Raw genomic sequence first — 25,344 nt, 5'->3', positions numbered from 1 at the left:
CTGGACCAGGAGGGCTACACTGTAGTGAACTTGCAGTCCAAGAGGGCAGTTCAGGTGGTCCATCCTCATCCTGGAACCAAGGCTGTTCCTTGCCACCTCAAGGCACTCTGTGCCTCAGTTTCCCCACCTGTGCCGTGGGGTTAACCGCCCTGCCCTGCCTCACTCTGTCATTCTGGTGATGGGGGATGGGAAACTTAGATACATGCAAACACTGGCTGGGTTTACAAAGGGGCCCAAAGGATTTAGGCACCAAACTCCCACAGATTTTCAATCCCAGCCAATTTTTCGGACCATGGTCCATTGGGGCTGCTCCAAGTCCATTGAAGTCAGTGCAGATGGGGCTGAACTGGCTTCGGGTCAGGCCCTGTCTCTGCAGCACACTGCTGGGCTTTCTGCCTAACAACCCCCCGTCACATTGACCGGTCGCCCTCACTCCCACCGACGCTGCTTTGCAGTTTCCCACTTGGTGTCTGAGAAGGGACCGACCCCGGCAGCCCCTGATTGCGAAGGAGCCGGGAGCGCAGACCCCAGCACAGCAGAATGCAGCGCCCGCCTGGAGCGTTTCCAATCCCAGCTGTGCCCCCCGGCCCCGCCCGGCCCAGCAGGTAACCCCAGCTCGTGTGTCTCTGAGCCGCCCTCCGCCCCGGGCACGGCCAGTGGGAACCCAGCTGCCGTCCCAGCCCCTGGGGATCCTGCAGGGCAGGGACACGGCGCCCCCTGCTGGCTGCACTGATCTAGCCACCAGCCCCGCTCGGTGCCAGGCCATGAATGTACCTGCCTCAACTGGGACTGGGCCTGGGGCAGCGACATCTAGTGGCCGTTCAGGGTAATACCCAGCCTTGAAGATTTTAATTATGTGATACAAAGCTGTCATTTTTTTTTTTTTAGTGTGTGTGTGGGGGGTTCACATCTTATTAGTGAGATTGCCTTATGGTCCCACCTCCTCCCGTTCCCCATCACCCCTGGGTCCCAGCCTCCCTTCTTGTTCCCAGTTTAACACCACCCCTTCCCTCAGTTACTACAAGGCCCTTCTAGGCAGCGTAAAGGGGCCTTAAAGTGGGTCCATAGGCCCCTGAGAATCTCCCCTGTCCTGGGGGGGCCTCTCCGGCTGGTGTGTTGCTGGGGTAAGGGCCCTCCCCCACCCTGTTCCCAACCCCCAAAATGGGGGGCAGATTGGTAGTGTGCAGGGCCATCTCCAGGCACCAGCTTAACAAGCAGGTGCTTGGGGCGGCCAAGGGAGAGGGGCGGCACCTGCGGCAATTCGGGGGCGACAGGTCCCTCACTCCCTCTAGGAGTGAGGGACCTGCCGCCGCCGATCGCGGCTTTTTTTTCCCCCCCAATTGCCGCCACCGGTCGCAATTTTTTTTTTTTTGGCTTGGGGCGGCAGAAATGCTGGAGCTGGCCCTGGTAGTGTGGCTGGATTGCAGTGCGCTGTGGGTGAGCTCTGCTCCCCAGGGCCCATACGGGAGCACTGGATAAGGCAGAGCAGCGCCGAGGCTGCTGTAACTGACACCAGGAGCCAGGCAGGGCCTGGCCCAGCCCCAGATTTCAGGGAGCACAAAGGGGACTGAACCCATTTGAACCTGTTCCTGCCGCAGTCGCAGGATGGGAGTAGCCGGGAATGAGGCCCAGAGCGCTCAGAGCATTAATGACGCCTGTCTCTCTGCAGGGGGCTCCGGGTGCAAACTCTGCCCCACGGACTGGCGGCTGCGCGGGGACAAGTGCTACTGGGTCTCCAGGGGAGGTGAAATGTGGAACGAGACCCGCGCCGACTGCTCAGCGAGGGGCTCCCAGCTGCTGGTGATCCAGGACCCCAAGGAGCTGGTAAAGGGGATGATACCTTCCTGCTGGAGCTGCCCCTGCAGGGCTGGGCCCTGGATACAGAGTCCAAGGGCGCATAGGCTACATGATATGGCTGGGATTTTCAAAGCTGCCTAGGGGATTTGGACATCCGGATCCCATTAATTGTTAATAATGGGGTGTCCAAGCCCCCCAGTCAGCTTTGACAATCCCAGCCTAAATCACTAGCCCCAGGATCAGGGGCACACAAAGGTGGCTTAAAGCCACCGATACCCTCCCCCTTCTGGGGTGTGCCCAGCACAGCTCAGCTGGAGAGAGGGGCTGGGTGTGTGTGAGGATGGGTGGCTACAGAGAGACGGGGGATGGATGGATGGATGGATCGAGGGGTTTCTAGGGGGGATAGTTGGATAGATAGATAGATGGGTGTGTATGGGGATAGATGGACAGACAGACAGTCAACTGTTCTGGTACTGAAGTTGTTGATAACCTGGATTCACAAGAAAAGAGCCCGACAGCACGTCTGGTCACCAGCTGCCTGTCACACACTCACTGCAGGAGTTCCTAAAGGACCTGACACAAGGTTCACATCTGTTCTGGATTGGACTGTCCGTCCCCTCCCCGGAGAAGGCCTGGACCTGGCTGGATGGCTCCCGGCTGGATCAGAGCCTGTGAGTGATTCCTTGAGTCAAACACTTTCCCTCCCCTCCGTGGGCAGAAGGGGCCAGGGCTAGGGATGGGGGAGGTTTGGGGGGAAGGTCGGGAGCTCAGGGGGAGCCGTGTTCAGTGTCAGATGATACTGAGACCCCAGGAGGGGGGCTGGGGAGCCCGGGTGAGAGGGGTCTGGGTGGGAGCAGACAGGGCCATGGGGCAAGGAGAGATTTGCGCATCCCCCAGCACAGAGATGGTGGCTGGAGCCCTGGGGGCGGGGGAGGTGGCCCAGAGACGGGATGTGGAGTGAGAGGAACAAAGGGGCTAGGCCAGAGCCCTGGGGATCCCCCAGACAATGGGGCAGTGGGGAGGGGGGGAGACGGAGCAGCCAGAGAGGCAGGAGGGGACCAGGAGGGGGCAGCGTTGGCCCAGCCCGGTGGGGAGGAGACGCGGAGCAGGGGAGGGAGTTGGACAGGGTCTAGCCCAGCACGGAGGATGAGGCTGGAGCAGGTCCCTGGGCTCTGGGCAGGGAGAGGCCGTTAGAGACCCTGGCCAGGGCGCTGACAGTGGGGAGAGGGGGCAGCCCCAGGGCAGAGCTGGAGGAGACAACGGCTGCGGATCCCCTTAGAACAGGGAAGATCCGCTACCGACTGCGTGTGATGGACCCACACGCGCTGACAGGGGCCCTCTCCTTTGTCCCGCAGGTTCCAGGCACCAGGCCCGGCTGAGGGGAACAGCTGTGGGGCGGTGAAGGGGAATCAGATTCATTCTGACACCTGCGATTCTGCATTTCCGTGGATTTGCCAGAGAGACGCCGTCCCGCTCTGAGCAGGGTACGGGGGAGACCTCAGAGCGCGGCACCGTTACCCCCATGTCACACAGAGGTAGTTTCAGCACGTATGGGGACAGTCCCAAGGAGATCCCTGTGACCAAACCTCTCACAGTGTCGTGACCTAAGTTTCCTCTAAGCTGCACAGACGTGCAGCTACCTATTAAGTCCCATGCCTCTCCCCTGGCCCCGAGCTGCTGCGGTGAGAGGGGGCTGGGGGAGTCCTTTCTCCCCACTGCAGCCCTGGGGCAACCTGCACCCCAAGCCCCTCTTCCCTGGCCCCACCCCAGAGCCCACACCCCCCTGCACTCCAAGCCTCTCATCCCTGGCCCCACCCCAGAGCCCGCACTCCCCGTCAGCACCCTCACCCCCCACAGCCCAACCCTCTGCCCCAGCCCTGAGCCCCCTCCCGCACTCTGAACCCCTCGGCCCCACCCCCACCACATGAATTTTGGTATGTGCACCAATATGGAGATGCTGTGTCACACATCACATAACAAAATTCATTCTGCACATGTAACACATTAGAGGGAACACTGGTGTGACCCACTTTGGGGTCCCGACCCACAGTTTGAAACCCTGGTCTACACAACAATAGACACGTGGGTCAGTTGGCTCTGGCGCACGGGGCTCAGGCTATGGGGCTGTTTAATTGCCAGGTGGACATTCTGGCTCAGGCTGGAGCCTGGGCTCCAGGACCTTTCCCCCTCCTGGGAGTCCCAGAGTTCGGGCTCCAGCCGGAGCCCCAGTCGCTGCACTGCAGTTAAACAGCCCCTTCATCTGAGGCCACATCAGCTGGCACGGGCCAGCCGCAGGCGTCTAACTGCAGAGTAGTCACCCTTTGTGCCTCAGTTTCCCCAGCTGAGAAATGGGGATAAGGAGACTGACCTTCCTTGGTGAAGCACGTGAGATCTCCTGCTGGAAAGCTCTACATCAGAGTGAGGGATTATCACTATCGCACGGACAGTAAAGATTTCTGTTGAACCGTGCAAAAGCTGAGTGTGTTTATTCTTGATGGGCCACAGAGCGGCCAGAACCCTGGCTTGGAGTTCAGGACACCTGGGTTTATTCCTGTCTCTGACCTGTTCTGTGACTTTCCACAAGTCACTTACACTCTCCGTGCTTCAGTTTCCTCTCCCAGCCTGTGTCTGTGAACTGCTTGGGGCAGGGACCATCTCTCCTTGTGTGTCTGTGCAGCGCCTGGCACAACGAGGCCCTGATCTCAGCTGGGGCAGGGACCATCTCTCTGTGTGTGTCTTTGCAGCGCCCGGCACAATGGGGCCCTGATCTCAGCTGGGGCAGGGACTGTCTCTCCCTGTGTGTCTGTGCAGCGCCCGGCACAATGGGGCCCTGATCTCAGCTGGGGCAGGGACTGTCTCTCCCTGTGTGTCTGTGCAGCGCCCGGCACAATGGGGCCCTGATCTCAGCTGGGGCAGGGACTGTCTCTCCCTGTGTGTCTGTGCAGCGCCCGGCACAACGGGGCCCTGATCTCAGCTGGGGCAGGGACTGTCTCTCATTGTGTCTGTGCAGCGCCCGTCACAAGGGGGCCCTGATCTCAGCTGGGGCAGGGATTGTCTCTCCGTGTGTGTCTGAGCAGCGCCCGGCACAACGGGGCCCTGATCTCAGCTGGGGCAGGGACTGTCTCTCGCTGTGTGTCTGTGCAGCACCTGGCACAATGGGGCCCTGATCTCAGCTGGGGCAGGGACTGTCTCTCCCTGTGTGTCTGTGCAGCGCCCGGCACAACGGGGCCCTGCTCTCAGCTGGGGCAGGGACTGTCTCTCCCTGTGTGTCTGTGCAGCGCCCGGCACAACGGGGCCCTGATCTCAGCTGGGGCAGGGACTGTCTCTCCCTGTGTGTCTGTGCAGCGCCCGGCACAATGGGGCCCTGATCTCAGCTGGGGCAGGGACTGTCTCTCCCTGTGTGTCTGTGCAGCGCCCGGCACAACGGGGCCCTGATCTCAGCTGGGGCAGGGACTGTCTCTCATTGTGTCTGTGCAGCGCCCGTCACAAGGGGGCCCTGATCTCAGCTGGGGCAGGGATTGTCTCTCCGTGTGTGTCTGAGCAGCGCCCGGCACAACGGGGCCCTGATCTCAGCTGGGGCAGGGACTGTCTCTCGCTGTGTGTCTGTGCAGCACCTGGCACAATGGGGCCCTGATCTCAGCTGGGGCAGGGACTGTCTCTCCCTGTGTGTCTGTGCAGCGCCCGGCACAACGGGGCCCTGCTCTCAGCTGGGGCAGGGACTGTCTCTCCCTGTGTGTCTGTGCAGCGCCCGGCACAACGGGGCCCTGATCTCAGCTGGGGCAGGGACTGTCTCTCCCTCTGTGTCTGTGCAGTGCTTGGCACAACGGGGCCCTGATCTCAGCTGGGGCAGGGACTGTCTCTCCCTGTGTGTCTGTGCAGAGCCCGGCACAACGGGGCCCTGATCTCAGCTGGGGCAGGGACTGTCTCTCCCTGTGTGTCTGTGCAGCGCCTGGCACAACGGGGCCCTGATCTCAGCTGGGGCAGGGACTGTCTCTCATTGTGTCTGTGCAGCGCCCGTCACAAGGGGGCCCTGATCTCAGCTGGGGCCTCTAACTGCTGATGTGATACAAATAATCTTTTTATCTTCCTGACGCTTAGCACAGGGGTGAGGGTGCGTGTGTGTCACTGTTCGCAGTTTGTCTCATCAGGAATTGTTCCTGGGGATTGCGCCTGGCCAGAGAGAGAACAGCCCGGCTCTGTGATCTCTCACCCACACTCCAGTGGGCTCATGACAGACTCGTTCTTCCCCAGGCCAGAGACACCAGTGCGGAGCCCGGCCCTTTATAGGCAGAACTCAGAGAAAAGCCCAGTGAGGGCAGTGCCCTTCCCCCAGAGGGCATCACCCCCCCGCCCCCCGTGGGCAGAGTTTTCCCTCATTCTGGGGGAGCCCCTCCCCGGCAGGCGGCGGGGAAGACAGGGAGGATGACAGAAAAAGAGGCACACGCACACACATTGTCCTCAGCCTGTTAGTCCTTGTGGGGTGGGGCGCTCACAGCCCTGGTGGGAGGATGCAGCTGCTGCCTCAGTTTCCCTGCTCGGTTGGGAGGAGCCAGTCACACAAGGACTTAAGTTTACAAAATAAAAATTTCCGTTTGGGAAGCTGGTGTATTATTATACAAATAATTCTGTACACACACACACGTCTGTCCTAGCACGTCCCAGTAATCCCCTCCTGTGCACGGCGTCTCTTCATGCTCCCCCAGCGCTCAGCAGGGCCTGCACAACAGCCCTTCTCGCTGTACAGCAGAGTTCATGCGTCCTTCCCCCAGGCTGCAGGGTTCACACCAGCCCCTTCGCCCCATAGCTGCAGGGGCCACAGCACCTCCCCCTGGCCCCAGCTGGTACATTGGCCTCTAGCCACAGCCCGGGCCAGACTCCTGCCCTGGGCCTCTGACAAAGGGACACAGCAGGTTTGGCTGCTCCCCTTCTGATTTCCAAGTCAAAAGATCCCTTCTCTGTGCCACAGAGTGAGCTGGGGGCTGCTGGCTAATCCGCACCCTCACCCCAATCCCCAGATGGGCCAATGGGGGCCAGAGGCTCCAAGGGGAGGAGCTACCTGATGTCCTTCAGCGAACATCTCTCTTCCTTGCGGCTGGGGCTGTCCCCCTTCACCAGCCCCATCCAGTTCCCCACTCGCTGAGGCAGCTTGGGACAGCCCCATGGAAAGGACAAGGCCCGACTCATCCAGGTTACAGTCACTTTGCTCGGCCTTCTGGTCTCTCCACTGGTTTGTTGCAGATCCAGTGTGCGTCCCTGGAGCAGCCTGAACTGGCAATATCGGCATTGTTCGCAAAAGCACACAGGCCTCCTCCCGCTATTGTAAACCTGCAACAGCAACAAATAATAATAAAAACCCGACAACTGTTAGAGCAGCTTCACCGAGCAGTGAAAATCCAGCGCCGAGCGATTCACCCCAGGTCACACGGCATATCTACGGGAGAGCCAGACACTGCACCCCGATTTCCCAAGTCAGCCCCGGGCCTTAACCACAAGGCCAGTGTCCTGTTTGAAATGCGAGCTGCAACATTTATTGAGTTACTAGAACTAAAAGGGACCCACCAGTTGTTGAATTCTTTCCCACTGGTCCACATCCAGGGTTGGTCCGGTTCCCTCCGGAGGCCGATCCAGTGGTCAGAAGGTCCTTTATGGTGCACCAGGAAATCCTTTGTTAAAAAAGTAACAGCAAATACACGTTACACATCTCCATGTCTGGGATCTCTACAACCTACACTGGATTCTCTGGGCTGCTACACAGGGGGAGCTGGGCAGGTGGTCCAGGCTGGGAATTCTACACCAAGAAATGAATCCCCAACTCAGAGGCAGCACCCGTCCACTCCATGAACTCTGGGTTAGTCAGCCCACACAGGGACATGGTGCTAAGACTAGTCTAGTGTATTTCGTGGAGCTGGCTGAAGATTTTTCATAAAAATATTTCTGTGACAGAAAATGTCACAAAGATTATTTTTTTCTGAGTTTAATTTTGATTTCACTGAGAAGTTTCTATTTTCCATTGAGCAATGATTTTGTTTCGGGTCAGTTTGACATTAATCTGTAGCCAACTGAGTTACCAAGGTGCCTCATGGAAGTTATAATTTGGGCGTCATACCTCCATTCTCCACTCTGGGTTGGGTTCCCCCAAAACTACATCTCATATAATGCACCATGGTTTCCCTATTGGCTGAGCCACTGCTGGGCATCATGGGAGATGTAGTCCAACCCAGGATCTCAGCACACAGAAGGGGGCAGAAGGCCCCCAAACTACAACTCCCATGAGGAGCCACAAGTGCTGTTCAATGTTGAACCATGCTGAAACAAAATGTTCTGCTTTGGTTTGACAAACCAAACTGCTTTGATATGTGAATGATGAAAGAAATTGGTTTGATCAAATGTAGAATCCAGATATTTTCACACATTTCTGGAACTGAATGGAAAATAAAAAGTTTGTATATTTCAACTTCTTGTTCTGATTCATGACAGACACAAATGTGAAAATATCAGAATTTCCCATCTCAATTCTGATTTAGCAGGTACCTGGCAAAGCTTCTCAGCCGCATTCCAGACCTTTACCACTCCTGCATTCTTACCAAATCCTGTGATTTTACTGAGAGTCTCACACTGTTTGGTGCTTTTCTTAAGACCCCAGCTCCTGGAGTCAGGTGATTACAAGAGACTCTCGTCTTTCAGAAGTTTCTAGGCCTCATGGTTGCAGAGAAAAACTTGTAAATGTGACCCATAAAAGCTACGACACCAGAAAACAAATTAAAACAAATTAAAAGCCTTGAAAGCTGTTATTTGAAAGTCAATCTCATGGTTTTGGGGGTCCCAATCCATGATTTTTGAACACTTGGGTTGGCAATGCTGCTCCTGTCCCATTAAAGGGGCTGGAAAGTAACTGGATTCCCCTGCTGGGAATTCCCCTGGAGCAGAGGGTCGGCACATTACCCCACACTGCTCCGACTCAATCCCCAGTGACCGGGGAGGATGGAGAGTGGGTGAAGTGCTCTGTACTCTGGCTATTCTGGGATGTGAGAAGTTGCCCTAAATTCAAGCAGCATCCAGGCCCATGGCAGCCCCAGGGCAAAGCCAGCATAAAGTCGCCTTTGCCACCCCCACCCTGTGCAGCCCAGAATCTGGGTCTCACCATTTCCTGCTGGGTGTCAATCACAGCCAGGGAGGCACCGAGGGCAGAGCAGTGGCTCTGGCTGTAGATCCAGTTCGCTTCAGCCTGTGAGAAATAGTAACACTTCCCCAGGTATCTGATCCAGCCGTCTGGGCAGGCGGCCACTGGACAGGCTTCACAAGCTGGACACGGCTCAGATTTCTTTGCTGGAGATGAGAAAGTAACAGGGTGAGAGATCTGCCGGTCTCCCTCTGTAGCCACGGCAACAAGCCCCAGTGACACCACACCATGGAACACCGCACCCCCTCCACACCATGGGAAGCTGCGCTTGTGCCTAGACACGTTCCCCTTCACAACAGAGAGAGGCCAGCGCCACCCACCAGCTCCCCACAGCGCCGCGAGCTGTGAATTCGGGGCCAGGTTTCCAGCCCTGGGCTCCTTTGCTGGGGCCCCGGCTTTGCCCCCTGCAGTTACCTGCAGACGCTGCCAGTGAGACACCTGATTGCACCTGCACATTGGGCACTTCGGCATCTGACCGGCAGGGCAGGGCCCTGGGTAATAACTCAGAGACTGGTCAGGGGTTTGAGCAGGGCAGGATGGTTCCGGGGGTCCTAGGCTGGGGCTGGGCGTATTCGGGCTGCAGCCTCTCTCTAGTGTCAGGTCTCGAGTGGCTGAGGAGAAGCTTTCATGTACCTGCAGCTGGGGGCATCCCTGCCGGTGGGTGTCTAAGTGCAGGGCCGAGGGCGGCAGAGATGAAAGTAAGCCGGTACGGTGTACTGGCTCTTACCAGTACGCCGTGCCGGACTGCACTGGCTTCCGCAACGGGGATTTAAAGGGCCTGGGGCTCCCAGTGACAGCCGGTGCCCCAGGGCCCTTAAATTTTGATAGGCCCCGCCTCTTCCAGGTGAGGCCACACACCCCCTCAGGACTCTGGCCGTACGGGTAAGTCCTGTAAGTTACTTTCACCACTGGAGAGCAGCTGCAGCTTGTCACAGCTGCGCAGTGTGAGAGGATCCCAGGCTGGTCAGTCAGAGGGCTCAGTGGTACCCCAGTTCCAGACTGCACCCCGGGGCGGGGCCCATCCCACTGCCCACTTACATCAATGGGGAGAATTACTGCAGATGATGAGTATAAAGGTTATTTTCCAAAGCCCTGTGGCTCTCTGGGATGCAGCTGTGGCTAAGGGTGGGAAGGGTACCTGTGTCCCAGGGGGCCACCTGGTTGACAGAGGGTGACTGTTGAATTTGCAGGGACCGCAGCCCACCAGAAACGCAGCCACAAATCCTGAGCTTCTTATGCCACCTGACAAGGCGTCAGGGGTGAAGGGCCCTGCTCATATCACAGTCTCTGATGCACCCCTGCCCCCCTCCCCTACTTCAGACCTTGCATGTTCTGTACAATCGTACTGTGTCTGGGAGCTCTGGCACTCAGGCAATCGGATCTGACGGCGCAATTCACAGACTAGATGATTCCACATTCAAATAACCCCCATTTAAGAGATTCTCAAGTTTTCAGGCTGCTCCACTCTCCCCCTTTCTCCATCCAGGATGTCTCCCTCCCCACTGCAGAACTGTCTAGGACTGAATCCATCCATCCCTCGTGCAGTCAGTCATCTGCACTCGGCAAAGTGGGGAGCAGATGCTGCCATACGGACACCACAGGAGTTTTATGTTCTGTCTGCACTGGCCTGAGTGACCCTGTACAAGCTGCAGGGCAGAGAGGAATCGGGCCCCTGGGCTGCATTGCCCAGTGACAGTCTCTCCCCCGCCCCCCACCCCAATATTTTCTGTGCCCGTCTGCAGACAGCACAGTGCTCTTAGATCCCAGCCATGTGCAATTTAGGGAGTTAATGTCACTGGGGGGGGGGGGGCGTTAACCTTTGCAAAGGTCAAGATCTAAACATGGAAATGGACCCGTCTTTGATGCAGCATTAATGTAATTGCACTAACTGAGAAACAGAAGCTCCCCCCACCGCAGGCAGGGGGGTAACACGGTGACTCACAGCCCTGGGTAACCAGGTGTGTTGGGGGTGACATGGCAGAGCGAGCCAACGGCCAGTGGGAGCTGGACACTGGGGGCAGGGGAGGCCCCACAGAAAGGCCCTGGCTCAGCAGAGTCTGATGTGACTGTTGAAGCAGAGGTGGGCTGTGGGGAAGGGGGGGAGAAGTTGGGGGGATCGTGATGTTTCCAGCACGGAGTGTAAGGTGCAGAGACGGGGTCAGTGCGGGCTCCACACTCACCTGGCAGGGCGATGATGGGAAGTATCATGGGTAGGATGATGAGCATGAAGATCAGTATGAGATTGAGAACCAGGCTCGGAACTGCCCAGTGAGGTGCCCGTGGTTCCAACCCAGACAGCAAACCTGTAATAGAAACAGCCAGTAATGCTCACCCTGCTGCTATGGGGGGAGGACGGGGCCCTACACTGATTAACTGCATCAGTTGGAGCTCGTTTGAAAACGGGATATTTCACAAATACCAAGAGACATTTAGAGTGAATGAAGTGAACATTTTCATTCCAAGGGGGGGGGGAAGCGGGGGGGAATCCTTTAAACTTTCTGAAAGGACAAAAAAAATCAGAAAAAACAGGGGTTTCAATTTGAGGTTTTCGGAGATTTCCCCGACCCCTTGAAAATGTTTCCAGTGAAAGTATTTATTTAAAAAGGGAGAGAATGGGGGAAGGAGACCCCGAGATTTTAAATCAAAAAATGATGCTTTTCTTATTTTCTAACACAAATATCCCCTCCTCCCCTCCCCCACAAAAAACCTTGTCCATTGGAATGAAGATTGGCATTGTTTGAAACCTTGAAAACTTCTGAACAAAAAAAAAATTGTGGAAAAAAATGGTCTTGTTCAAAGCAGCATTTTCCACCCGGAAGGCGTTGATGGAAGTTGACCAGCCTGTCTAGCACTGACGGAGGAAGTGGGGGTGAATGTGCAGGGACTGAGCAGGGACCTCTGGATGGAAAGACACAGACTAGGGTTACCATATTTCAGCAAGCAAAAAAGAGGACGGGAGGAGCCCCGCCCCTAGCCCCGCCCCTGCCCCTCCCACTTCCCGCCCCCACCCCTCCCACTTCCCGCCCCCCCAGAACCCCCAACCCTCCCCCCGTTCCTTGTCCCCTGACTGCCCCCTCCTGGGACCCCTGCCCCCTAATTGCCCCCCAGGACTCCACCCCCTATCTAAGCCTCCCTGCCTCTTGTCCCCTGACTGCCCCAACCCTTATCCACACCCCCACCCCCAGACAGACCCCTGGGACTCCCACGCCCCATCCAACCACTCCCCACCCCCTGACAGCCCCCCCCAGAACTCCCAACCCATCTAAACCCCTCTGCTCCCTGTCCCCTGACTGCTCCGATCCCTGTCCCCACTCCTGCCCCCTGACAGCCCCCCCCAGAACTCCCAATCCCCCCCCACTCTTGTCCCCTGACTGCCCCCTCCTGAGACCCCTGCTCCTAACTGCCCTCCAGAACCCCACCCCCTACCTAAGCCTCCCTGTGCCTTGTCCCCTAACCTGCCCCCTCCTAAGACCCCCCCCAACTGCCCCCCATGACCCTACCCCCTACCTGTACCCTGACTGCCCAAAACTTTCTCCACTCCCCCCAAAAAGCCCCCCCCCCCGAAACCCCCGACCCCCCCCCTGTTTCTTGACTGCCCCCTCCAGAACCTCCCTGCCCCTTCTCCTGCCCCCTGGCCCCCTTACCCTGCTGCTCAGAACAGGGGGGCTCTGTGCGAGCCGGACACGTGGCTGTGCTCCCCAGTGCAACACACAACCCGGTCCCTGCCCCTGCACAGTGCTGCCGGAGCGGGGCGCGGGGCTGCCGGAGAGGAGGAGCTGCCGGCTCAGAATGCAGGGCGGATCCGGCTCCTCTACAGCTGCTCCGGAGTCCAGCCCGTGACTTTCCTGCAGCCCTCCCAGCCGCTCGCTCTGCTCTGCCGGGGAGGGGGGAAATCCCGGACATTGTGAGTGCTTTACAAATTCCCCCCGGACGCTATTTTTAGCACAAAAAGGAGGACATGTCCGGGTAAATCCGGACAAATGGTAACCCTAACACAGACAGCTCCTGCCTGGGCTAAAGGCCGTAGTATATTGAAGGCTGCGGCTGACTTGTGTCTTTTACATGGACCGGCCACTAGAGGGAGCTAAAGGCCCCCACTGAGTTAAAGTGTAAGAAGACCCCAGAGAGGCAGCTGTACCTGTAGGGCAGATTGTGCAGCTCTCTCCACCCTGTGGGGGGATGGGCACATGAGTTGTTCTGTTTTGTGTCATTGGGGTTTCCTGGGAACCCAGGCGTGGATCTGGCTCTGTCGTCTCAGCAGGAGATGACTCGTCCCACATCTTCTCTCTCTCTGAAAGACTCATGGAGTCCAAAACGGGCGACTTGTTCATCTGAACCACCTTTCTGCAGCCACCAGTAACTACGGCCTGTTCACAGTGGGTCTGGCGGTGCCGGCAGAGCCCTTCGTAAGGACAGTTTCAAAGCAGTTCACTCAATTACAGCTCAGGTGCGGTTTGGCTACGTGGAGTGATCAGTGAAAACACCTTTCCAATGTAATTGGATGGTGAGTTTTGTCCGAATACCCCGACCAGCCAGGCTGGGTCTGGGTTGTGTTCGAATGAACTGTTTCAAAGGTATCCTTGGCACTGCTTTTATCCCCAGGGTCAACCAGGCCTTAGCAGGCGCTGACCAAATCAACTCCAGGTCGCTCAATCATCCTTGTTCTGTTTCATTTCACTGGCGTCCCGTCCCGTGGGTCTGGGTTCGAGGTTTGCCTGTGGAGAGAATTGTCGGGTTACTCGGGCTGGCTTGTGTCGGTGTTTATCTGCCCAGACACAGCCCTGCACAGCAGGGTTGGTTAGAGCTGACAGTGCTGGGACTGCCCTGGTTTCTCTAGAGATTTGCATCTGAAGGATCCCAAAGCACTTGACAAACACATGGAGGCAGGTGCTGGACTGGGGTCAGTTCCATGTAGAGAGAGTGGGGCCAGATCCCGGGCTGGTGTGAATTGGGGCAGCTCCATTGAAATCACTGACCCCAGATCCCCAGCTGGTGAAATTAGCCATCGCTCCACTGCAGTCAATGGGGCCAGACCCCCAGCTCTGATTGGTGATGTCTGTGTATACAGTTGTTACAGCCACACCTGAACTGGCAGGAATGAATTTGCTTCCCCTTATGCAAATAGTTTACAAGAAGTCGTTATGGTTCAATTGGAGAGCCTGGAATTTTGCAGGGGGGGGGGCAGTTTCCACTTTCTGCCCTTGGGGATGCCCCAGGAAGTCCCTGCACCCCTGGCAGGACAGAGACTGGGAGAGCAGCAGACACAGATTCCCAGCTGAGCCCTGTGACGGGGCAGAGCTGCCAGCTGAGCAGATCTGACGGGAGCGACTCCCACAGCAGCCAGCACCAACTGCTTCAGCGGGAGGGGCAGGACACCCCCGTACTGGACAGTGATGGAATAACCTGCCCCAGGGAGAGATTTTACCGCTCTCCCCCATTGGTTAGAAGCTGGGGCTTGTACCTTGTCACTTAGAGCCCTTCCCACTCCAGGTTATTGTGTAATATTGATGTTTATAACTCTGGATGGCCCCATTATCTCTAGAAATGCTAAGAGCTTGGCAGGAGTCAGAAAAGAAGATTGACCAAGGAGATCTTGTGGCAGCGAGTTCCACAGGCCAGCTGTGCCTTGTGTGAAACATATTCCCTTTGATCAGATTGGAATTTGCCGCCTTTTTGAGTCAGGGGAGTGGTCCAGCTATGGCTTCTGGGAGAGCTGTTGTAAAATGACATCTGCCCCCTAGTGGAAATGAAATGTCATTTCAATCAGGCAATAAACAGCTACATCAGTAAATCAATAAAAGGCAGCTAAACAAACAGCCCCCTCCTCTCACAGCTCCTCTCGGGTATTAGCAGAGCTGTGGGGTAATGGGGGGTGGTAACAGCTACCTCAGCCCGCTGGGAATTGCCCCATAGTCCCATTGTGTGTCATAAAATGCTACAAGGGCAGGAATGCGGGAGACAGAAAATGCAGCCGTTTCCCCGGGAAGAGTCTCCTGTGCTCATACAGAGATTCAGATTCTCCCCTGCCGGGCCCCTTGTAACATCTCGGCCACCTGCCTAGTGGGGTATAAAATGCCACCGGATTAGAATTCTCCTCTCACTGGTATCCGCTGGCCTCATCACCAAGCCACTGGCAACGACACCTGCCCTGGGATGGTGCCAACGAATCACTAAGGGTCCGTCTACACTGCATTGTAAACCCAGTTCTGTGGGACCCGGGTTTGTGGACACTTGTGTCCGAGCTCACACGCGTGAGCATCCGCACTGCACTGCAAACCTGGGCTTACAATTGCTGCCCTGGGTCTCCCAGCAGTGCTAATGGTCCCCACTGCACTGCCCAGACCTTCTCACGGGGCTGCAGCTCTGCAGTGGGGTGCAGAGATCAGACCCCACCTGGCTTTGCAGGGCGGACACGTCCCGGGCTGGGCACTGGGGCCTGCCCAGGGCATCACTGCCCCTGTCCCCAGCGCCCCCCGCCCCATAGGAGCCCCCCGCAACCAGCCCCGCACAGACCCGCGGGCAAATGAGCTGGGAGCTGAACTGGATCCGCGGGGACAAAGCCGGGGAGACAGGGCGGAGCCAGCCCGGCGCCCCTCCCCCGCCCTGCGGATAAACCCCCCTCCCGCAGCTCTCCGCTCACCTGGGCAGCAGCCCCCGCTCCCGGCAGGACACAGCGAGGAAAGGGTTAAATCTGACCCCAGCCGGTTTGCGGGGCCGGGACACGCACAGATACAGATACAGCCCCGGCCGGCTCTGGCCCTCTGTAGCTGGGGGGGGGAATAACTGCCTGGCCCCGCAGCTCCACCCTGCGGTGTTAAACAAACAAGAATGAAACTGGATCCGAGCCAAACCAACCAGGCCTGTCACATCCTTCCGAAACAAGCGCAGGTGGCAGGAAGTCAACCCCCTCCCACCCCCATCCGAGCCAACAGACGCTGGCACCAGCAGCAGGGGCCTCGCTAGTGGCTGCCAACTTTCTAATAGCACAAAACCCAACCTCCCTTCCCTGAGCCCCGGCCCCACTCCCTTCATCCCCCCTCCCTCCTCGTTCGCTCTCCCCCACCCTCACTCACTTTCTCACGGCTGGGGTAGGGGCTTGGGGCGCAGGGGGTGTAGATCAATCTCTGATAATTTTCATATGCCTTTACATTGTGCCTCTTCATATAACCTTGTGGTGGGTCTACCCACGTGTGACCTCTGTTTTCATGGGACTTTGTATCAAAACCTCATTTAGAAACTTTGCATTGCCCTTGGTATAATATTATAGCCCCTAAGAATAGAATAAGATAGAAGAAAAATTTCTTTTTGCTAGCAGTAGAACAAGAGCTCTCCCCCCCCCCCCCCCCCCCCCACTCTTAATCAATTGCCCTGTTGAATGAATGAGGTGTGGATGAGCAAGGCATGGAAGGCAGCACCTCCAGACAGCCTCAACTGTTGGAGAGGGGCTGTGAGCCAGACCCAAGAACAATAAAACGTGTCAAGTGGGCTCATTAAAGACAAGCAGACATACTGACGGCCTCGGGGGTTAGAAGCAAGCACCTTCTTTTGGAAACCCCCTCTTTGCAGCATTGGAACAACACTCAAAAGAAAGCAGCACAAAGGACCAATGGACACAGACACAGAGTTTGAATCTGGTCTAGATTTGCATAAGAGGAAAGCTGCTATAAATGTGAGGTGTCTTGCAGAGGACCCCGGGTCTCGTCTTGTCAACATGGGAGCATCGATCCGGATCGGCAGAAGCCCGGCTCCACCCCCTCCCCCATCTAACTCACCTGGCCAGTGAAGTTAAGGGGAGCAACTAATTGGTAACAACAAGACAGAGTGTGTGTGTGTGTGTGTGTGTGAGTGTAAGTGTAATATATTATATGCATATAATACAGTGTTAATGAATACATGTATCACTAATAAATGTGGCATTCTGCCTTATTCCCCCTGAAAAGATCCTGTGCAGTACTTTAAGTACAACAGGGGCTGGGTACGGGGGCTCTGGCTGGTGATACAGGCTCTGGGATGGGGCCAGGGATGAGGGGTTTGGGGTGCAGGAGGGGGCTCCAGGCTGGGGGATGGGGCCAAGGGATTCGTTGAAGGGGTCACTTGGTGAAGTTCTCAGGCCAGGGTCATACAGGAGGTCAGGTTACATGTCATGGTGCCATAAAATCTATGAAATCTATACAGTAGAAAAAGAACAGAAGTTCTTCTTCGAGTGATTGCTCGTGTATTCCACAGTAGGTGTGCGTGCTCGCCACATGCACAGGTGCTGGAAGTTTTTCCCTCAGCAGTACCCATACTGGGGGAGAACCACTGCGACCCCTGGAGTGGCGCCTCTATATCGCGCTATAAGGGGAGCCACGGACTCCCCCCACCCTCAGTTCCTTCTTGCCACCAGTGAAGGTAGGGTTACCATATTTCAGCAAGCAAAAAAGAGGACGGGAGGAGTCCCACTCTAGCCCCACCCCTGTCCTACCCTAGCCCCGCCCCATCCTGCCCTAGCTCCGCCCCTGCCCCTCCCACTTCCCGCCCCCCTCAGAACCCCCAACCCTCCCCCCATTCCTTGTCCCCTGACTGCCCCCTCCTGGGACCCCTGCCCCTAACTGCCCCCCAGGACTCCACCCCCTACCTAAGCCTCCCTGCTCCTTGTCCCCTGACTGCCCCCTCCTGAGACCTTCCCCCCCATCCTAACTGGCCCCCTAGGACTCTACCCCCTACCTGTACCCTGACTGCCCCAACCCTTATCCACACCCCCACCCCCAGACAGACCCCTGGGACTCCCACGCCCCATCCAAGGCTTGGGACTTGGGGGCAGAGGGGAAACTGCCCCCCCCAGCACGAGCCGGCGGAGCGGGCAGGGACTGGGTCGCTCCACTTCCCGCTGCCCGGTGAGTTCAGGGTGTCTGACCCCTGTTGCAGTTCCCCTGGGATGTAGCTCAGGTGAAGGGGTGGGAAAAGGCAGAGCAGGGGGAGGGGCTATGGGGAAGGGGAGTGGGCACAGGGCGGGGGTAGGGGCAGCTTTCCTGGTCAGCTCAGCTGGCCGGGGGATCAGGCTGGCTGCTGGAGTAGCACGCAGCTGTGTAGTTTGCATATGGGTAAGGACGGCCCTGATCCCCATAGCACCTAGGAGCCGCAGTCCTGGGCCAGCCCCCCAGAGTGCTAGGTGCTGTACAAACAGCTGGGCCCTGCCCCAAACACCTCTCTGCCCAGGCTTTCAGAGCCCAGAGCCTCCGGCCCCTTTTCCTCCCTTGGCACTGGGCATCCAAGGGCTCTGAGCGGCTCCTGCTGAGCTGAGGCTCCCAGGGCTAAGGGAGACGGGGACTGTAGCTAGGGTGGCCCCCGTGGCCACTGCCTAGGGGCACCTCCCAATCACACGTCACCCTCACCGCGCCCTGCCAGGTAGGGAAATGCAGCCACCCCCTCTGACACATGGGGACCGGAGACACAGAGCGGCTGAGTGACTTGCTCAAGGACCCCCAGGGAATCAGTAGCAGAGTCAGATATTAACCCCAGATCTCCAGCTCCTAGCAGAAGGATTTAGACGGGTGCCCTAACCACTGGGCCATCCTGCCTCCCTACTGCCGCTCCTGAACTTAGCCAGAGGCCAGGATAGAGCGTCTCCCTCTTCAGCACAGAGGCTTAGGGGCAGCCTCAAGGGACGAGACGAGCTGCGTTAGACACTGTACAAACACTAGGAAGACGTGACAAATTTACAATGAGAGATGACAAGGGAGAGAGTCTGTGGGCGAGATACAATTACAGATGTACAGCATTTAATATATGTTTCTTTCTCTGCACACCAGTCTGTCTGTAGCTGGTTGTTGACAATCAGTATGCTGAATGTTATGGCTACATATAGTCATGTGAGGATGGATGTGAGAACCAAATGGGGAATTAGGCAAGTTTACCTGTTTTTTGTCCTTGCTTGACAAGGGGCCTGGGTTACAAAACCCAGTGAATTGAGAGATGATGGGGACAAGTATTTGTATGTGATTGTATGGGTCTACCCTTGAGGGCTTGAAACACCAATTGTACCATCTTCTCTCTTCATTGTTGAATGTCAGAGCTAACTTTGATTCCATTAGGAGTCTAGTTACAGACTGCTGAGCTGAGTTCACTTTGGGCCAATGGTGCACTAGCACTGGGGCTCCCCTACTATGAGCTGAAATCACAAAAGAGCTAAAGTTCTTAAGAGCTGGGATCACTGAGTGCTGTGTTAACTAGTGAGGGAGCCTGAAGCTATATTGCTAAGCAGCTGGTGGAGCAGCGAGTGGTATGGAGCCTTGCGGGAGCGGCCCAAGGAACGTGGAGCGGAGCTTTTTGCGGGGACGGCTGGAGCGGCTCACAGGTCGGTGAGCAGAGCGGAGCAGCTTGTAGAGTGGACCAGTTTGTGGGACGGCAGGAAGTGGACTGGCTCATGGTGAAGGCTGTGGCGGAACCCCACGGAGAGACGGCCGGCTGGCCTCGGATCACGTAAGCTGCCCCTTAACACCCTGCGTGCCCCCCTTTTACTCTGGGGCTGCACTGACCAGGGACAGAGACTTTGGGGGTTGTTGGACTTTTGGGACTTTGGGTGGCTGCTGGACCCAAGAAACTTTGGGGGTGTTGGACTTTGGGGACTCTGGGTGATTTTTGGGTTGCTGGATTCAAGAACCAAAGGGAAAGGACACAGCCCAATTTGCTGTGGTGGGTCTTTTGCTCATGGTTTGTGTTAGGAATCCTGTTTGTGGTGTTTTTTCCAATTTAATGCTGATGTCGTTTACCTCATGTTATTAAACATTTTCTGCTACACTCAGACTCCGTGCTTGCGAGAGGGGAAGTATTGCCTCTTAGAGGCACCCAGGGGGTGTTGTGTAATTGTCCCAGGTCACTGGGTGGGGGCTCGAGCCGGTTTTGTATTGCGTTATTGAAACGGAACCCCTAGATACTGAACCCAACCCTTGTTGCTGCCAACTCAGATGGGCAGAAGGGTTACACATTATTAACTAAAGGTCAAAGGTGAGAAAATTAATTATCCCAGTTTTTAATAAACAGTTCTTCCTCTGCACGACAATCTAACTACAGTCAGCTGCAGACAACCAGTGCATGTCTTGTTGCGTTTGCCTGATGAGAGATGTGGGCGAAGAATGCAGTGATGGCAATTCATGTGATTGTATCACAAGTCTCATGATATTTGGTATGTTTTGTTAGGCAAGAGTTAAAAATTCAGTTAGCAGCCGAGGCAGAAACCCACATAACTAACAAGCAGGAATACCAGAGGCCCAAGGACAATGGAAGCTGTAAACACTTGATAACTTAAATGGTCAAGTATCCGAGGGGTAGCCGTGTTAGTCTGAAACTGTAAAAAGTAACAGAGGGTCCTGTGGCATCTTTAAGACTAACAGAAGTATTGGGAGCATAAGCTTTCGTGGGTAAGAACCTCACTTCTTGCATCTGAAGAAGTGAGGTTCTTACCCACGAAAGCTTATGCTCCCAATACTTCTGTTAGTCTTAAAGGTGCCACAGGACCCTCTGTTGCTTTTTAAATGGTCAAATGTCCGCCCAGTAACTCGGCCTCTCAGTAAGGAAGAACAGTACAAACCCTCCACAGCTCTCTGGAGATCTGTGAACATTCACCCCCACCCCCACCCCCACCCCTACCCCACCCCTACCCCTACCCCTACCCCTTCGCCTTAAGGGTAATCATAGATAATTTATGTAATCAGGATGGTTTCTATGCATATGCTCCTGTCATTATCATGTTAAATGCTCTCTTGCTCTCTCCTTCTCTCTCTGAAATAATGTTTGTCTCTGTAAGTACAAGATAAATGCAAATGGATTGATAAGAAAAAGTATATAATTGGTCACTGTAACACCATAATTTTGAAGCTGTCTCTCAGTCTTCCCGGAGCCGTGAATAAACTCCTTCAGTATTGTCTGTGCTGCCTGATTCTTGGGGAAAAGAATCTCCTTGCTGCACAGTTTCTTAAAGTTTCAACTCCAGGAGTTGATTAGGTGAGAATTTCAGCTTTGATTTAAAAAAACTAAAAGTAAGTTTCTCACTCTTGTGGTTACGGTGAAAAGCTTAAAAAATGTGACCTGAACATTACGTAAGGCGCAAAAACTAGAAGGCAAATACAAAGCTTTCAATATTTATAATTTTTAACATTTCATTATTTTGGGGGGCCAGATTCATGATTTTTGGACAGTGATACTGGGAACGGGAAGTTGAAGGTTTGTTGTTGTGCTTGTTCAGCGAGTGACTAAATTGTTGTAATCCATAAGCGTCTCTCTCCAGGAAGATTGTAGCTGTTGTGACAAGAATAGAGGATGTTCATGTTCAGGGTCAGGTTTTTGTTTACAGTTCAGGACCAGGGCCGGCTTTAGGCCGATTCGGCCGATTCCACTGAATGGGGCCCCGCGCCTAGCGGGCCCCGCGCAGCTGTCCACCCTGCCCCCGGCCCACTTCCCCCTCCTCCCCTGAACGCTCCGCCCCCCTTCTCCTCCCCCTCCCCTGCTTCCTGCGAATCAGATGTTCACGGGAAGCCTGAAACAAGCAGCAGGCAGGAGGTAAGCTGGGGGTGGGGAGGGGGCGCAAGGAGAGACAGTCCCTGCCCCAGCTGAGATCAGGGCACCGTTGTGCCGGGCGCTGCACAGACCCACAGCGAGAGACAGTCCCTGCCCCAGCTGAGATCAGGGCCCCGTTGTGCCGGGCGCCCTCTCTGCACAGGTGTCACTCAGGCCTGATTCTCCATCTCACTCAGGCCCCTTTGTGCTGCTTGGGAAGTGTAAACACACCTTAAAATGGATGCCAACAGCCCCCTGGAAGCCCTGTGCAAGGGATCTCCATGACTGGTGTGGAGCTGGAGTAAGAACCCTGCAACCACCCTGCTCCCAGGCCCCCAGCACAGGGAGTAGATTGGGGGTGTGACCAGAGCCTACTGCCCAGCCTGCCAGGGCAGCAGAATGTAAATTAGAGCAGCCCTGAGGCTGCTCTAACTCACCCTGAGGGCTGCACCGGGCCCTTCAAAACTCCAGAACACGGGGAGCATAAAGGGAGTCTTTGTATTTGTTTCAGGGGGGTAGCCACGTTAGTCTGTATCAGCAAAAATAACGAGGAGCCCTTGTGGCATCTTAGAGACTAACAAATTTATTTGGGCATAAGCTTTTGTGAGCTAGAACCCACTTCATCAGATGCATAGAATGGAAAATACAATAGCAGGTATAAATACACAGCACATGAAAAGATGGGAGTTGCCTTACCAAGTGGGAGGCCAGTCTAACGAGACAATTCAATTAACAGTAGGCTACCATGGAAGGAAAAATGACCTTTGTAGTGGTAATGAGAGTGGCCCATTTCAAACAGTTGACAAGAAGGTGTGAGTGACAGTAGGGGGAAATTAGTATGGGCAAATTAGGTTTTGTAGTGACCCATCCACTCCCAGTCTTTATTCAGGCCTAATTTGATCGTGTCCAGTTTGCAAATTAATTCCAGTTCTGCAATTTCATGTTGGAGTCTTTTTTTGAAGTTTTTTTGTTGAAGAACTGCCACTTTTAGGTCTGTTACTGAGCGACCAGAGGAATGAAATGTTCTCCCACTGGTTTTTGAATGTTATGATTCCTGATGTCAGATTTGTGTCCATTAATTCTTTTGCATAGAGACTGTCCGGTTTGGCCAATATACATGGCAGAGGGGCATTGCTGGCACATCATGGCATATATCACATTTTATTTGTTGAACCTGCCTTATTGATTGATTCCCAAGCACAGGGACTATGTGACTTAGAGCCAGGCCCCATGTGCTTCCTCTGAGGGAGGGGCGACTTTGACAAGTGGCATTAATTGTGGGGAGTTGGTTACACTGTATCTCTGCAACCAGCTGTTCTTGTCTGCCGTCTGTTCAGATAAGACCCTCTGACTAGAGACCTTGTCCTTGGAAATTTACCCATTGGTGGCAACGGATGCAGCTGCTCGGCCCACAGCTCGCGGCCCCGCCCCCTTACCTCATGGCTCTGACTCAGCGGGAGGAGCTCAGCCCCGCTGGAGCCACCATGCTGCTTTAGCGCTGTCCAGGGCCGCTCCTGACGCGGCACGCTGAGGTGCCGGGGGATGGGGGAAGGCGGAACTGGAGCATTCTTGTGGGGGCCCCTGCAGGGCCCGGGGCCTGGGGCAAATTGCCCCACTTCCCCCCCCCGCCCGGGTGGCCCTGCTTTACAATGGAGAAACATCTGCTGTTACTGCAACATTAACCTTCCCCAACGGCTAGCGACAGCCCAGGCCAGACCTCCCTTTTGTGCATCTCTCTTGCTGTTGATATGCAAACGCAGCAACAAAACCAGCCTTGAGGAGCTGATCACATCCCCCAGCATCGCCAGGGCAGGGCTGTCTCTGGAGCAAAGGCGGATACCTCAGGAGCACCGAGGAAGAGCCGTGTTCTGTCTCCCAGCCGGCAGCAGAGTAACTGTGGCCAAGGCTGGATCTTACATCTCCCAGTCACAGTCTGACCTCATCACTGCAGTGACACCCCCCCACTCTAAGTGTGGGCAAAGCTACAATCCTGGCCAATGGCACGGAAGAGACCCAAGGCCAGACGGCCCCATTATAGTGCTGAGCTGAAACACACCCATTGCTCTGGGCTCAGGAGAGCTGACGTGTGGATCTGGAGTTAAGACACTGGCCGGGTGCTCAAACACAATGAGGTGACCTGCTAGAGGGGTTGTGGAAAGCAGCATGCGGACATAGGTTGTTATCTGGAGGCTGAGCTGGAGGTGTTGCAAAAAAATGGTCATCCTACGTGCAGAACTGATGGTGAAGGATGTTTGCTAAGCTGTATGGCCTAACACGCCTTGCACAAAGTGGGGTGACATAAGATATTTCCACATAGAGATTAATGGGAACAAGATCTACAGATAACAGTGAACAATTGCAAAACTAAAACACAACAAAGGAGTGTAGCGGGGTGGTCACCCGCTCCTGCCTGGAAGGGCTTAAAACAGCTCTTCGAGAGGGCTGTGGCAGGGGGAACAGCCCAGGCTGAGTGGGGAAGCAGCCGCAGCTGGGGTCATGCCCCAATCAGGGCCCAGCAGGCCCTATAAAGGCTTGAGTCAGGAGCTCAAGCAGACAGTCTCTCTCTCTGCCTTTAGAGGGAGAGGGGCCTGGCTGCTAGGGACTGTACCTGGGTACCCAAGGTGGAGCAGGGCTGGGGGAAGGCAAGAGGAGCTGGGGAGCTCCAGCCTGGAAACCCCCCAGGCTGCAGGCCTAGGGTAAGGCCAACTGGGTACTGGGGTTGCGAAGGGGCAGCCCACGGGTAGGCTAGCCAGGGGCAGCAGGCCCATACCCCTTTGCGTGTGACGAGTGGCTGATACTGCAGTCTGCCCCTGTAAACGGGGGCTAGATGGAGACTGGGCAGTAGCCAAGACTGAGGCAAACTAGGAATAGGGAGTGGGGGTTGCCCTGGGAGGGGGAGACCCAGAACTGTGGGGTTACTGCCAGGGGGCAGCCCCCCCAGATACCAGGGCACTGGGTCCTGGGAGGGACACGGGGGCCAGAGTGAGGTAAGGCAGATCACTGGCCTGCAGAGGGCGCTCCGGAGCTGGGACAAGCTAATTCCCACAGACAACAAGCAGGAGGCGCCACAGGGGAGAGTCCACACCCTTACAAGGAGACACTGTTTTGTGCCCATGTGTGTCTGTTCCCATTGGCAGCACAATGCACTTTGCAGATGCACAAGAATGATTAAGTAGAGGTAGTTGAAAATTTCCCCATGGGAAGCTTTTTTCATTGGAAAATGCTGATTGGACAAAATCAAAGTGTTCTGCAGGAACAATTCTGGGCCAATTCCGATGAAATTTTGCTTAGCAAAAATCAAAGCGAGTGGTTTTGAGAAGGGTGAAACGCTTCAGGTTGATTTTTCATTTTTAAATGACTCTTTCATGTTGAATTTTAGTTTAGTTTATGTTACATTATACATCATGATATCCAATTAAAAAATTGAAATGTAAATGATTGAAAAGCAAATTTTAGAAACTCCTTTGGCGGGAGAGTCTGAATTCTCCATTTCGTTTCCGTTTGGAACTAATGTAAACTTCAAAATCCAGGCACTTCCTGCAAAGGTAAATCCTCTGGGCAGACAGAAGCTGCGGGACGAGGGCTGGACAGTGTCAGACGTGGCCTCAGGTGACTGGGCTCCCATTGGAGGGAGAGCAGCACTGGCCGGCTCACACTTCACCGCCAGCGGCACGGGGGTGATAACGTTCCAGGAGCTCTGCCTGCTCCCCAGCAACTAGCCCCAGCTTGCCCCATGGCTGCAGCGCTAGAGTCCCTTGGCTCCAAACCAGCCCTGCTCCCAGCACCCAGAGTAGGGGGTTTTATTGGTACAGCCAGAGCGTATTGCGCGATGG

The 25,344-nt window shown here is 55.6% G+C and overlaps 2 protein-coding genes across 2 annotated transcripts; one reads left to right on the top strand and one right to left on the bottom strand.

Moving 5' to 3' along the window:
* Nucleotides 1-440: 440 nt before the first annotated feature.
* Nucleotides 441-3,481, top strand: LOC101937535 (killer cell lectin-like receptor subfamily F member 1). The gene is made up of 4 exons (XM_065564138.1): nt 441-605; nt 1,670-1,824; nt 2,356-2,468; nt 3,153-3,481. Exons 2-4 carry the CDS (start codon nt 1,750-1,752, stop codon nt 3,274-3,276), a joined length of 312 nt encoding a protein of 103 aa, XP_065420210.1. The 5' UTR covers nt 441-605; nt 1,670-1,749; the 3' UTR covers nt 3,277-3,481.
* A 2,906-nt stretch (nt 3,482-6,387) lies between these two features.
* On the bottom strand, nt 6,388-15,773 carry LOC101936982 (early activation antigen CD69-like). The gene is made up of 6 exons (XM_065564133.1): nt 15,618-15,773; nt 13,116-13,692; nt 11,158-11,280; nt 8,939-9,123; nt 7,357-7,460; nt 6,388-7,122 (listed from the first exon to the last, which is right to left on the bottom strand). Exons 2-6 carry the CDS (start codon nt 13,306-13,308, stop codon nt 6,993-6,995), a joined length of 735 nt encoding a protein of 244 aa, XP_065420205.1. The 5' UTR covers nt 13,309-13,692; nt 15,618-15,773; the 3' UTR covers nt 6,388-6,992.
* Between the last annotated feature and the right edge of the window lie 9,571 nt (nt 15,774-25,344).

Source organism: Chrysemys picta, chromosome 12, assembly GCF_011386835.1.
Source record: "Chrysemys picta bellii isolate R12L10 chromosome 12, ASM1138683v2, whole genome shotgun sequence".
NCBI lineage: Eukaryota > Metazoa > Chordata > Testudines > Emydidae > Chrysemys > Chrysemys picta.
The sequence above is the reverse complement of the archived record's forward strand: the minus strand, read 5'-3'. Positions and strand labels throughout refer to the sequence as shown.

What these genes read in the sequence shown, in the direction of transcription:
- LOC101937535 (XM_065564138.1), top strand. Translation starts at nt 1,750, where the DNA reads ATGTGGAACGAGACCCGCGCCGACTGCTCAGCGAGGGGCTCCCAGCTG. An exon ending in TCCAGGACCCCAAGGAGCTG is followed by an intron (nt 1,825 to 2,355) that starts GTAAAGGGGATG and finishes CACTCACTGCAG; the next exon opens with GAGTTCCTAAAGGACCTGAC. An exon ending in TCCCGGCTGGATCAGAGCCT is followed by an intron (nt 2,469 to 3,152) that starts GTGAGTGATTCC and finishes TTTGTCCCGCAG; the next exon opens with GTTCCAGGCACCAGGCCCGG.
- LOC101936982 (XM_065564133.1), bottom strand. Translation starts at nt 13,308, where the DNA reads ATGAACAAGTCGCCCGTTTTGGACTCCATGAGTCTTTCAGAGAGAGAG. An exon ending in TCCCATCATCGCCCTGCCAG is followed by an intron (nt 9,124 to 11,157) that starts GTGAGTGTGGAG and finishes TCTCATCTCCAG; the next exon opens with CAAAGAAATCTGAGCCGTGT. An exon ending in TTGACACCCAGCAGGAAATG is followed by an intron (nt 7,461 to 8,938) that starts GTGAGACCCAGA and finishes TTTTTAACAAAG; the next exon opens with GATTTCCTGGTGCACCATAA.